The sequence below is a fragment of the Amia ocellicauda genome, chromosome 20 (assembly GCF_036373705.1).
Source record: "Amia ocellicauda isolate fAmiCal2 chromosome 20, fAmiCal2.hap1, whole genome shotgun sequence".
NCBI lineage: Eukaryota > Metazoa > Chordata > Actinopteri > Amiiformes > Amiidae > Amia > Amia ocellicauda.
The window spans coordinates 21,862,970-21,875,652 of record NC_089869.1 but is presented as its reverse complement, the minus strand read 5'-3'; the positions used below and the strand labels follow the sequence as shown (position 1 = coordinate 21,875,652).

Here is a 12,683-nt window from a genome sequence, read left to right as displayed (position 1 = left end):
ATTACCATGCTGTTGTCCTTTGATTATTTATGGAAAACTATTTCATGCTTACTTACATTTGCCACTTATTTTCCCTCTGCGGCCCACAGCAGATTCAGTCTATTTCAAAAGCCTTAAAGCCAATTCTTTATATGTCTGCAGGTCGCCCTTTGCAATTGCGTCTGGATTGAAATGCAGGTCTGGGGGTAGATGTGTGTGTGTGTGTGTGTGTGTGTGTGTATGTGTGTGGCGGGGGGGTGTCAGGGAACCGGATCCACTTTGGAAGAGGGATGAAAAGTCCTCAGATTTATTATCTCGTGTCAAAACCAGACTGTGCCAAGTGTTAACTAATGACAAATGGATGGTTACTAAACATCAATAAAATAACATTAGTGTCTGCTGACAACGCTGTGTGACGCGTGATTGAAAAGGCTGGTATGTTATTATTTTCCTTTTTTCTTGATCTTTAAAAGATTTTGGGGGTTTGTTTACATTCAATAAGGGATTTTCACATGATATGAATGATTGTTTATATATATTTTAAAAATAATACATAGTAAACAAACAGAAAACAAATTCAGCCAGTAAAAAAAAAAAAAAAAAAGAAAATCACTAAAAAGACGAGTCGTACGCGGTTAAGAAGCCGGAGCAGTTGACTCCCAGAGCAGCCGACGAGAGTTTGCAATTGAGTTCCACTCATTAGTGAAGTTTTCCCATCAAGTGGGCCTATTAAACCTTTGGTATAGAAACTAGTTTAAATGATGCATTCCTCTGTGAGTGAGTGTTCGCTATAAATAAGAGCAAGATCCATCACCACCCAAAGTTGATTTAATCCCGGCTCAATGGGAAATAAAGTGCCGGGGTGAGTGTAATTGCCTTCCAGTCATCCAAAGGCTGTAAAGCGAGTCTAAATAAGCACTGGAATCTTAATAAACAAATACAACATACTCAAAGGTAACTAAAACTATAATTCAGACGATATTATAGGTATCATATAGACAAAGCAATGACTGTCCCAAGCATCACAGACTACCTGTGTCCAGCTGTCCGCATCTACCTGAGTCTTTTTGTGCTATTCTTTAAAATAAAAATGAGTTCCAGATAATTTTTCCATAAAAACGCTCTCCCTGTTCGCGATAGTGACCCTAATAAACTGCAGGCCGGTGCGGAGAGTTTGTCACTGTCTCAGGTGAAAATGTAATTAATGACCCAGGGAGCGGGACAGCCCAGTGCATTTGTCTTTAAATACCTCTCCAGCTGACTGGGTTTGTAGGAACCCAGCTGGACAAAGCCAGCGCTGATCAATAAGGTCGGAGGTCAGTCATCTCTCCCATCATCGCCACGGCTCCCATCATTTGCCAGCTAGCCATGCCTGCAGGAGCAGAGCGCAGGGCTGCACAGGGGCGTGCCGCCTCCGCTGCCTCGCCTCCCTCCCCTCCCCGAGGCCTGGCGTTCATTTACTTCACTTCAAACGCATTGCCTTCAAAACAGCCCAACTAAAAGTTAACACATTTTGAATATTCTGTGCATATACACACGCATGCCAATATCAATACCCATAAGAGTGATTTCATATTTTAATAGGACTTTAATTTGTTCGAATTCCTTCCCTTTAGAGCATGTGTATTAATGTGTATTAAGCACGCGATGACAGCGGCCCTTTCTACAACAGTAATGAACTCTTCTACAGAGAAAGAAGTAGGATAAGAACACAGACAAGAGGGGGATTAACAGAGAGGGAAGCAGGGGGATGCAGGAGACGAGTGACACAACAAACGAGATAGTCCAGGTCTTTCGCTCTCCCTAATCAAAGCCATGTGATGCCACAGGAGACGGCGCAATGCTGTAAAGATCCACACGGAGGCTAATTTGAGTGCAGGGAGCTGGCCAGGCGGCCTTTGTTGGTTTCAGCACATGATAATTCATCATGAGGGCAAAGACAAAAGCAACAGGGCCGAGTCAATACGTCTGCGGCCGTTTTGGGCAGATCGATACATTCAAAAGGGCAGCCAGTCTCTTTAGCACCTCTCCACTCCCCCGAACCTGCCTGGACTCACCCTCCCCTGCCCTGAATCGATACGGCCTGGGAATCTGAGCTGGGTTACAGATGACGTCAGTGATTTCATTAATGCAGTCATTCTACAATCTCGACGTCAGCGCAAAGGGACCCAGAGGACTCAGTCATTCAGTCACATCCTACCGAGGTCTTTAACAGAGATAAGGAGCGGACAAAGGGGGGACATTAAAATCGCACGAGGAGGAAAATGCGGTGAATTTGTTTCCAACCGCGGGACGTAGGCCGGTACAGCGGGAATGTTTAAAAAACGTGCCCCGGCGTTCCCTAAATTACCCTCCCAGAGACAGAGCCATCCGTTAAACCATTCTGGACCGGAGAGTGAAACGCTCGTTTCAGGGCAACTGTGCATTCAGAGATATCATTCAAGGGGATGAACTATAGCCATCGGGTGACAAGCTAGAAAAATGCCCCCACTTTTCAACCTGTACAAATGGCGTTTGGCCACTATAACTCACCGCTGGACACTTCATTCCAAGTTGAGTGCGACCGGTGCAGTCAAAAGCTATTATCCCATCTTCTTTATTTGTAGCCCCTGGTTTTGGGATTCGGAGTCTCAGATAAATACTAGTAAAATGCCACTTCAATCAAAAATATTGCCTGATCCTTCTCAGGTCTGACTGACTCCAGATGGTAACCTGTTTCGGATGAAATAAACCTTTTACAGGCGTGTGGTCGGCCGGCTGCACATTATATTACTGGACGGGCACCGGAGAGAAATCCACGGCACTTTGACACGGGACAACGGCACCGGATCATTATTTATCTCCTAACGATAGTGTTTCTGCACCAGGGCCCAGGACTCAGTCAGCATTACAAAAACTACACATTCTCCTTAAGCTTTTTTGTGTATTTGTTTAATTATGAAGAGAATGAGCTTCAGGGAAGGGAGGGGCTGTTTAACATCTTGAACGAGGCACAAGCGGTCGATACAAAAAACCTGCCAAACCAACACGGATACGCATGTAACGTGTGCATTCGGCCTAGACCGTCCTCAGTGCTAAAGCCTGAATTAATTAGTTTACATTTAATCACAACGTTTACGCTGAGTTTTTGTGGTGCAAACAAAAAATAAATAAGACGGGACAATTGAGAGTTGGTGCCTTCGATCAGATGACACAAAAGCCAGGCCGCAACAAGTGACGGCGGTTTCGCGGTGCAATTCGCGGCAATCGCAACACGTCAGCAGATGCATTTTTATTTTAAATAATAATATAATAATTAAAACAACCACACTGGGCTACAGATGCCTAGATCTGTGAGTGAAGGCGCATCTCACGAACGGCAGATCGTCGAAAAGGAAATCTCAGCCGATACGTTTATTTACATTATTAGCGGAGATATGGGGAGAACGGAGGCGGTTAATCTACTGCATTAAAAAAAAATGGATCGTATTGTTTATGGCTTTTCGAGACGGGGGTCCAGAGATCCTAATCCACCTTTGTCAATAAACGCCGGTCCATTGAGGAGAGATGGAAGTTTGTCTTTTAGAGCTGGACGGAGGCACTTGGGTACCGGGGGGAGCTGAGCTGAAAAAAATGGATTTGGTTTACGCAGGAAATTAATCAAGGGAATGGGCTTTGTGCAGCGTCTAGCAAATCTAATCTGTCCTTTGTACCAATGTAGCTTGCTCCAATTCTTGGTAATTGTGGACAACATGCTCTTTTGTGAACAGCCACTTGTTCTGCGCATAATTAGAGATCTCATAGCCGCGTTAAAAGAAGAGGGAGGGAGGCCGGGACGGGGGGGGGGGCGCTGCTTGCCAAAGTAAAGTGTGATCTAGATAATAGTATTTTCATCAAAGGTAGCAATTACATTAATTAGGCAGGGTAGGTCTGGCATGGTAACAAGGAAATGAAGTGGCCGGAGCATAAAAAGCATACAATTCTCTCTCTCTCTGTCTAAATGTATCTATATATAGATATATTAAAGGGTGGTATGTATACATTTATATACGTATTCCAGCTCTAAAGCTCCCTCCCTCCCCTTTCTTTGTCAAATGCCTCATGTGGTGCTGGAAAACTTCAGGGATAAAGAGTCTCCGAGAGAGAGAGAGAGAGAGAGAGAGAGAAAAAACCTTCTAACTGAAGTCCTCCTTAACCTTTGCTGAGTAATGATGCGACTGCGGAGGCTCTGGAGACAGTTACTATAGCTGCACTTTTCAAAAATTAAAAGCCTTTCTTTAGGGCTAATTTCCTATGCAGCTTTTAAATGAGCCCAACATATGACTCGAGTCTCCAAAGAGCTCCGGGGCTTCTCAAAATTAATTCCCACTTCTTTTCAGATGTAAATTAATTGTTTTGTGTTCTATAAAACGGCAAACAGCACATAAATCAACCTGTTCAGAGGAGACACAAGGCCTTTAATTCATCCCCTTTAAATTTGAATTAGGGTAAGTGGATAACTCTGTGACTTCCCGGGGAAGCAGGTGTACATGGGGGAGGCTGCGCGTTGGGGGGCCGGGGAGGGACAAAACGAGAAGGCAGGAATGGCAGGCCGAGCCACGGTACCACCGGCGCGAAACGGGCCGCAGGCTGCTGGAGAAATCATTTACCTCCATTAAATGATCCTGAGCCAAAACAAAACGCGAGCTCTGTGTAAATACCACAGTTCAGGCTGCAATTAAGCAAATTACAGGCTGCTTACCAATCAGGCACATAAATAAACATTAATCAAGCACCAGACAGAGAGATGTTTATATACACATAGAGAAAGAGAGAGAGGGTAAACAAACACATGGAAACAAATTAAATGGTAAATCTTGTGGTATAAACGCACACAAATCTTTCAATAATCACCAGGAGAAGCTGTTTATTATTATTATTAATATCCATCATAATTCAGTCATGTGTGCGTCGTGCACCTCGCCCAGATGCGTGTGAGTGTCTGAAGAACAGGGGAGAGAGACAGTTCATTACAAAACAATATTTAAATTTGAGCAGATTAAGTCATTATAATTTAATTTTCCAATATTTCCAAGTGCGGTGCCCCATGTATTACTGGTTGTTAATGTCAAACAGGCTATCATTGTAACCTGTTTCAATACCCATTAATATCGCCTGCCCTTTAATGCACGCATATTATGAAGAAGCGTGTGACTAATTATGTTAACATACGTGAGATCCTGGCTAATCACTCTCTCTCTGCAAGTTATTTGAGCATTTTTGTGATGCTAAACGTGTAATTAAACAGGTCAGGAGGTAGGCACCCCTGTCAGTTCTCCTTGGGAAGCTTTGCTTATATAATTAATCACGGCCTCATTCTCTCCCTCGATATGTAAAACAGAACATATTTCTCACCGAGAGCAGTAACCAAGTCAACTCGGCCCGACCTGCCACAAGGAGAAAAAAACCTCACTATTTTAATAACAGATAAAATAATGAATAGATCTCTAATTAATCCCTTTTGAATGATAAATTATTGTCACCGCGAGTAAATTATTTAAACTGAGTTCCCTCAATCTGAAACCTGAGCATAATTAAATTGCAATAAAATAACATTAGTGCTGACAGGCCATTAGAAGGTGCTGTAATTGACTGTCCTCTTGGCGGATGCGGGTCTGTGAGGGAGGCTGGGCCGTTAGTGTTCAGGACCGGGACCTGGGGGGTTTGACTGAACACAAAGGGGGCTGGCCTTCATCATTAATGCAGTCCCATCCCAGTCCTCCTCCTCCTCGGTCCCTTTACTGAACAAATCCACTCGTCCTCCTTCACAACTTATGGTGTCAAACTCCGACACCGGTGCAGAGAAGCCTGTGCAGGTTTTAATCAGGAGAGGCATGAGAATTGAATACCATAAGTATTGCAGACGATGCTTTACAAATCGTACACAAATTGTTGTGAGTGCACATATACACACACACGTATGAATTGCATTATTTCACAGTGGCAGTGGGTGTTTGAACAGGCCGACACTATTACTGTAGGAACACATACTAGACTGACATCCTAAACATACACATACCTATGTTTGCATGTAAAAATACATCGATGCCACTTCCACCACCGTATTGAAGCGCCATGTCTGAGAACAGATACTGTACAACGTCTTAGTGCATCAGCTGTAGCTCTCGGTAAAGTCATGCACATGCAATAAACCCGGTTCAGACCATATAAAGTCCCTAAATAAACCAGGTCTGAGGAAGGCAGTGTGTGGATTGCAGAGCAGGTGGATTTCACTGGTGAAACCAAGAGCAGGTCAGCGCTGGACAAGACTGCCCTCCAGTGGCTATCGGTCAGATTGCATGGAGGTGAAATAAATACACAAATCTACATTGACATTTGAGGTTGTTTATTTATTAGTGTTTGAAATATCAAGATTAAGGAGGTTGAAAATATATCCTCATTACATTCCTTTAACCGAAGGGGGGGGGGAAACTAAAATACAGGGTGTCTGTGAAGGGTGTAGATTCACCTCAGACCCCAGTCCTGGGGGGGGGGCGCAGTGTCTTCTGGGTCTCATTCCAGCCCTTAATTGGTCTAATTAAACAATTAACTGGATTCATAGAACAGTTCTCTTGCCAGAGCCTGAGATGTTCCGAGTCATCAACAATTGTAAGGTATCGGCTGTGAAAATAAAATAAGCCCACCTGAGTAAATAATGACATTAATTCAGTAACTGGGATATACTGTTGGAACAAAAACCAGCAGACAGTGCAGCCACCCAGGCCTGGAGTCTGACACGCCCAGTGTGTCGAGTATGGAAGCACAGCGCCAGTTGACTCCATCGGTCAGCAGATGTCGATAAGGAGAACGCGGAGCAAAAGATGCAGAGAAACACAGATGCACAGATCTTCGTTATTCTTTATTTAACATTTCCCAGCACCTTGTTAGGCAAATTGAAGGCCGGCTACATATTTATGGTTACATTCTCTTTGTTGACCAAGTCTGAAATTTTAATTTTATTCAAAAACCCAAAGACCAAAAAACAAATACGGACACAGTCGTCTTATTGCTCTCTGTCGTGAGAATATTACCTTTCGGCTCACGGTGCAATTCTGCTGCATTTATCCCATCGATGGCTTGAGAAAGGTTATTGAAGGAGGTCTGTGTTTTACAGAATTCAATACACAAACCGTATTTATATGCAACATTAGGCCATGCCTTTCTCTAAAACTACCAGGGACAGAAACAGACAAAATCAGTTTCACAGCAGAACTTCAGAGGGTTTCACATTATACATGTAGTGAGATTCATGTAGTGAGATTTGCGTAGAAAATTTATTCACTTGTATCGTGCATCAGTTCAGTAACTTCAACGGCTTATTGTCTTTCAGCGATAAAAGCCCAACAAGTGTGTATATATATATATATTTTTTTATTTGTTTATTTATTTTTTATTAATTCAGAATCACCAATTATTATGGGGGTTAATCCAATCATTTCAAAGACAGGGCATTATTTCAGAATTACTCAATACAGAATGAGATCTTCTTCACCCCCCCCCCCCACAGTAATACGAGACTTTGACTGGTCCTACTAACTGAATATAAGTAATTGCTATTCTGTAACACACAAACAAACAAAGGGCATCAGAGAAAGCGAGAGCAGAGTAAGTAGCATCGAGTCAGTTTCATATCACCACCACACAGATACTGCAGCACCTGCGATTCACAAGGACTAGTTTAATTAATGCTAAAACACCCAAGTCTGCAAATCAGTCATCGTAACAGACAGTGAAAACCAGGGAGACCCCCCAACCCCGACACAACGCCCCCTGTGGACGGCGAGACGCAGCACGGTGTGACCTCTATAACAGTTAGGACACACAATACACGACACACAGGCAGTGCGGTCACATGACTAGCGGATATGGTGGTTTAATCTCCCGTGACGGTTAATGTGCAGAACTCCTCTGAAGGCACACAGAGTCGAAGGTCGGGACAACAAGGCTAGAGTCCGTCAGGAAGTCCGCAATCCATCCAGGGCACGAAGACCCTGTCGAGGCCTATCTATCTATCAGTCCATACCTGCTCTCCTCTGCTCTAATGGGCGCGAGATCGAGGTCCAGGCGGGTCGGGGGTTAAGAGTCGTACTCCTTATCGAGGTGTTTGGCGATGGTGGTGAGCTGGATGTTCGTGGTCCCTTCGTAAATCGTACCTGGGAGCAAACATACATGCGTCACTCAAACACGCACGTACCATTCCGCACATCTGTGAATATGGATCAAAGCAAATCTGAAACCCAAGTTACAATAACGTTTTGGGCAATGAGGAGACGCTAACCCCACACTGCAGGAGCACAGCGCGTCTTTTTAAGCCAGAAGTGAAAGCCAAGGAACGCCCCGAATGCCACACGATCCTCAGAAGCCACGAAGTGCTGGGGCCGCCCTGGGAGCGCCACTCTCTCCCGACGGCTCCCGAGAGAGACGGGCCCGGCTTCCAACGCGCATGGAAAACGTCTTGCGGCACAAAACTGCCGAGGGTTCGGGTTACCAGCAGCTTCCCACCTTGTTATCTGCACACACTGCAGGGCGCTGGCCACAAAGGCAGAGCACACAGAGACTGAGGCAACGAGGGGACAGACCAGAAGACGCACACTCACCTATCTTGCAGTCCCGGTAGTACTTCTCTATCGGGTAATCTTTAGTAAATCCCACGCCTCCCATCCACTCGATACACTTCGATGCGGTCGTGGACGCGACCTGGTGCAAGCACAACACAAAACACACAGATCTGAGTGAGGGATCTGGAGACGGAGGGCTGTACTGGTTGAGGGTGCCTGTGTGTGTACCTGCCTGAGGCCCACGACACGCTAACACACACAGACTGGCAAAATAACTCAGGAAAACCCTTATGGCTCCTTGTATCGGTTCTTGTGGTTTCTGACAGTCTGTCCGAGGCCTGCCTGGCACTCCACAGGGCTCACCTCCGAGCAGTAGTACTTGGCCATGCTGGCCTCCTTGACGAAGGGCCTCCCTGCCTCTTTCAGGCGCGCTGCGTTGTAGGTGAGGAGCCGGGCTGCCTCGATCTGCGTCGCCACCTGGGCGATCTGGTGCTGCATGCCCTGCAAGAGACCACACACAGATCAGCCGCTTGCACACGTCACGCCCAGGCTGCGGGGAAACGGCAGCCATTACTGTCTAGACAGTGCCAGGTTCGCACTGGGTCCCTCAGGGTGTGAACTGTACGAGCCACACAAACAAACCCTGGCCGGCCCAATCGGAGCTGGTTATGTAGTCAAATGGGCTGCTTCCCTAGCTGGAGGTACCTGGAAGTCGAAAATCCGTTTCCCGAACTGAACCCTCTGTCTGGTGTAGGGGACGGTGTGGTCAAAGCAGCCCTGCGCCAGGCCCAGCATCTGTGGAGGCAGGGCAGAGTAACTGGCACAGGAGCCATAGCCCACTCTTCATACAGATACAGATCAGCAGAGAAGAGGTGCAACACACACACACACACACACACACACACACACACACACCTGAGCGGCGATGCCAATTCTTCCCCCGTTCAGCATCCCGATGGCATACTTGTACCCGTGGCCCGCCTGGCCCAGAATGTTCTTCTCGGGAACCTGCGACGTCACAAAGGAGGGAGAAGACGTTATTAATATAAAAAATTCTCAAGGAGCATTCTGAGCCCCAGCCTGCGAGACTCTGCGGTTAAACCGGCTCCCTTACCTTGACGTTGTCGAAGGTCAGAGGGCAGGTGGAGGAGGCGCGCAGGCCCAGCTTGTTCTCCTTCTTGCCGATGTTCAGCCCCTCGGTGTCTCTGTCCACGATGAAGCAGGTGATGCCCCGGTAACCCTGTGCAGGAAGGAGGCAGAGGTCAGGAACAGGAGACAATTACACACAACAGCAACTCCTACTGGACATTGTGATCAAACAAACACAGGAGACTGGAAGGGCCTGCTCTCTCCTATAGGTCAAGGCCTGGCCCTGGTGACCTAGAGTTCTTCTACAGAGAGATCTCAACTCATAAATAGAGTTTAAAGTGATCTACAGCTGCCGATCAAAGGACTGGTGCTACAAATACACGGGTCAGCCTCCCGCAGTCCAGTCTGACTTCTGAACCTTTGTGCGCCCCTGCACTCACCGCGGACGGCTCAGCGTTGGCCATCACCAGGAACACCCCTGCCTGCTCCGCGTTACTGATCCACATCTTGGAGCCGTTGATGACGTAGTAGTCCTTGTGCTTGTCCGCGCGAGTCCGCAGGGAGAAGGCATCGCTGCCAGACTCTGCCTCCGACAGACAGAAGCTGCCGACCTGGCGGAGCGAGACGACTGTCAACACTACAGGCATCACACCGATGCGACACAATGGCCGGAGAAGCGGCAGCGGTGGGGTCCCAGCCTCACCGTGTCCGTGGCCAGCCGGGGCAGGTATTTCTGCTTCTGCTCCTCAGTGCCCAGCTGGCCAAACAGCGTGTTGATGAGGGTGTTCTGGATGTCACACAGCACCGACACCGCGGGGTCCACCTTGGCCAGCTCCTCGATCACCAGGACTGAGGAGAAGAAGGTGGAGCCGGTCCCTCCGTACTGCTCGTCGATTTCGATGCCCATCAGCTGTGCGGGGAAGGGAGAGGGATAGGGACAGAGAGGTCGGTCGGGGAGTTTAGACTACCCTGTAGGGATGCGTGTTCAGTTTCACGAGACAACAGCTGTGTTGAGCAGTCAGTGACTAACTGAATACAAACCCCTTGCTCGAACAGGCCGCTGATCACCGCCTCATCCATGCTGCCGTTCTCATCCATCTTTGAGACTAACGGCGCGATTCGCTCTTGGGAAAACTTCTTCACTGTTTGAGGGAAAGAATGAATAAATAACTAGATCAACCCAAGGTCTTCACAACTTGCAAAAACACCCTCCAATGGGATGTAATCCAGATACAGATGTCCTACTCGGAGAGACTGAGGGACCTGAACCTTTTCACCCTGGAACAGAGGAGACTACGTGGGGACTTGATCCAAGTCTTCAAAATCATGAAAGGCATCGACCACATCAAACCAGAGGAGCTTTTCCAGATCAGCAGGGACACACGCACCCGGGACACAAATGGAAATTGGGCTTCAAGGCATTCAAGACAGAAAACAGGAGACACTTCTTCACACAGAGAGGCGTCACAATCTGAACAAACTCCCCAGCGATGTGGCTGAAGAGACAATTTGGGAACATTCAAAAACAGACTGGATAGGATCCTTGATCACTTAGTTATTAATGGACACCAAACGAGCACGATGGGGCGAATGGGCTCCTCTCGATTGGACACTTATGTTCTATTTCTAGACATCTGAGTAACAGGAGAAGCGTAGTAACAAGCTTTCAGTTGCCCCACAGCCAGACACACCTGTCTCTCTCATCATGTTCTCCTCCTCGGTGAAGGTCTGGAGGGGGGGGAACAGCGCTCTGTTGGTTGCCATCCCCCCTGCCGCAGCCTCCGACACGATGGGCCGACCTCCGCGGTGTGACGCCAGGCACCATGACCGGACCAGGCTTTTCCCAAACTGCTGAAAACAGCGCAGTGAGGAACACAGTTACACACTTCAGGAGCTCATGTTTGTGCATTACACATTCATATACAGGTGAATATACAAGTATGTGTTATTACAGTATAATCAAAGTTATACATGTCTTTGCACATTTGATGACTTTGTACGTGTTCATTTGTCTATTTGGGTATTCAGCAGCGCTACTCCTTGGTCATCACATACACTTGATCTATTGTGACTTGTGTCATGTTGGTGTTACACTTTAATTTCCCCTACTGCGATGTAGGCTGTTTTCAGAAGTGAGGTGTTATCAGTACATCGTGCCTCCAGTGAATGTCAGTGATCTGGATATTTCTCACAATAGAGGGACAAACAATGCCCTAAATAACCCAAAACACCAGCACTCCACAGCCTCAAACTCTAATCCACCGCGGCACTAACGGTGCAAACCCACACCTTGCAGGGGTACATGAAGCGCTCCGTTATTAATATCACCCCTTTAAACCCAACGATCAAACCCAGTCCTCCTTTCGACACGACCAGCCTCTGAATACAGTAGTGTTAGTACTGACCAGCTGTATACGAGGTATAAACGGCACGTCTGCGAAAAACATAAAATAACACGAAAGAAGTGCATCAATAAATGCATGCAATACAAGTCCACGCGTGAGCACGACTCGCTTCCCTTTGGCGTGTCGTGTTTCACTGGAGCTACTCACCTTCCCGCAGCTGCCGAGCAAGGGCGCGGCCATCTTTAATCCGCTTGTTTATGATCTCTGCGGGCGTTCTTGTAGCGCAGCTGACCGCAGCTCTGCGCAGACCTGCACAATCCCAGCGACCCCATTGGTGGAGCCGCGGACACCTGCGCAACAAGACCGCGACCTCTGTTTACTGGCAGCAAAGCTCGCGAGAAGGTAAAACGGACAATCTAAAGATTTAAAAAATACCTAATTTTCTCTGTTTTATTAATCCATCATATTAGCCACAGCTAAAAAAAAAAATCAGTTTTGTTTTTCTTACCAACATTAAACCAAGGGAATGCATTGGTACTTTCCCAATAATATACAATACAGTTAAAACATTGTCTAAATGACCCACATGCGAGGAACTGCACTGTAAATGAGCAATTACTGTTTTTCAATATTTAATTCGGCCACAGCTCGGTGTACAAAATAAACAAACCGCCATGACGTCATCGCCTCGGAA

The 12,683-nt window shown here is 46.9% G+C and overlaps 1 protein-coding gene across 2 annotated transcripts; it reads right to left on the bottom strand.

The window, feature by feature from the left end:
• Positions 1-6,837: 6,837 nt before the first annotated feature.
• Positions 6,838-12,315, bottom strand: acadsb (acyl-CoA dehydrogenase short/branched chain). Of its 2 annotated transcripts, none has more exons than XM_066693234.1 (11): positions 12,197-12,315; positions 11,336-11,495; positions 10,686-10,786; positions 10,348-10,554; positions 10,085-10,255; positions 9,670-9,795; positions 9,471-9,563; positions 9,261-9,350; positions 8,919-9,056; positions 8,595-8,694; positions 6,838-8,150 (listed from the first exon to the last, which is right to left on the bottom strand). In XM_066693234.1, the coding sequence occupies exons 1-11, from the start codon at positions 12,227-12,229 to the stop codon at positions 8,074-8,076; spliced, it is 1,296 nt and encodes a 431-aa protein (XP_066549331.1). In that variant the 5' UTR covers positions 12,230-12,315; the 3' UTR covers positions 6,838-8,073. The 2 variants fall into 2 exon arrangements, with proteins under 2 accessions (XP_066549331.1, XP_066549332.1); XM_066693235.1 differs by having other exon boundaries at positions 11,336-11,492; positions 12,197-12,265.
• Between the last annotated feature and the right edge of the window lie 368 nt (positions 12,316-12,683).

Bases quoted from the DNA above. Each gene is read 5' to 3' on its own strand.
- acadsb (XM_066693234.1), bottom strand. From the start codon at position 12,229: ATGGCCGCGCCCTTGCTCGGCAGCTGCGGGAAG. The intron at 10,787-11,335 runs GTGTGTCTGGCT...TCCCTCAAACAG, and splicing joins GAACATGATGAGAGAGACAG to TGAAGAAGTTTTCCCAAGAG. The intron at 9,796-10,084 runs GTGAGTGCAGGG...CTTCCTGCACAG, and splicing joins CCAACGCTGAGCCGTCCGCG to GGTTACCGGGGCATCACCTG.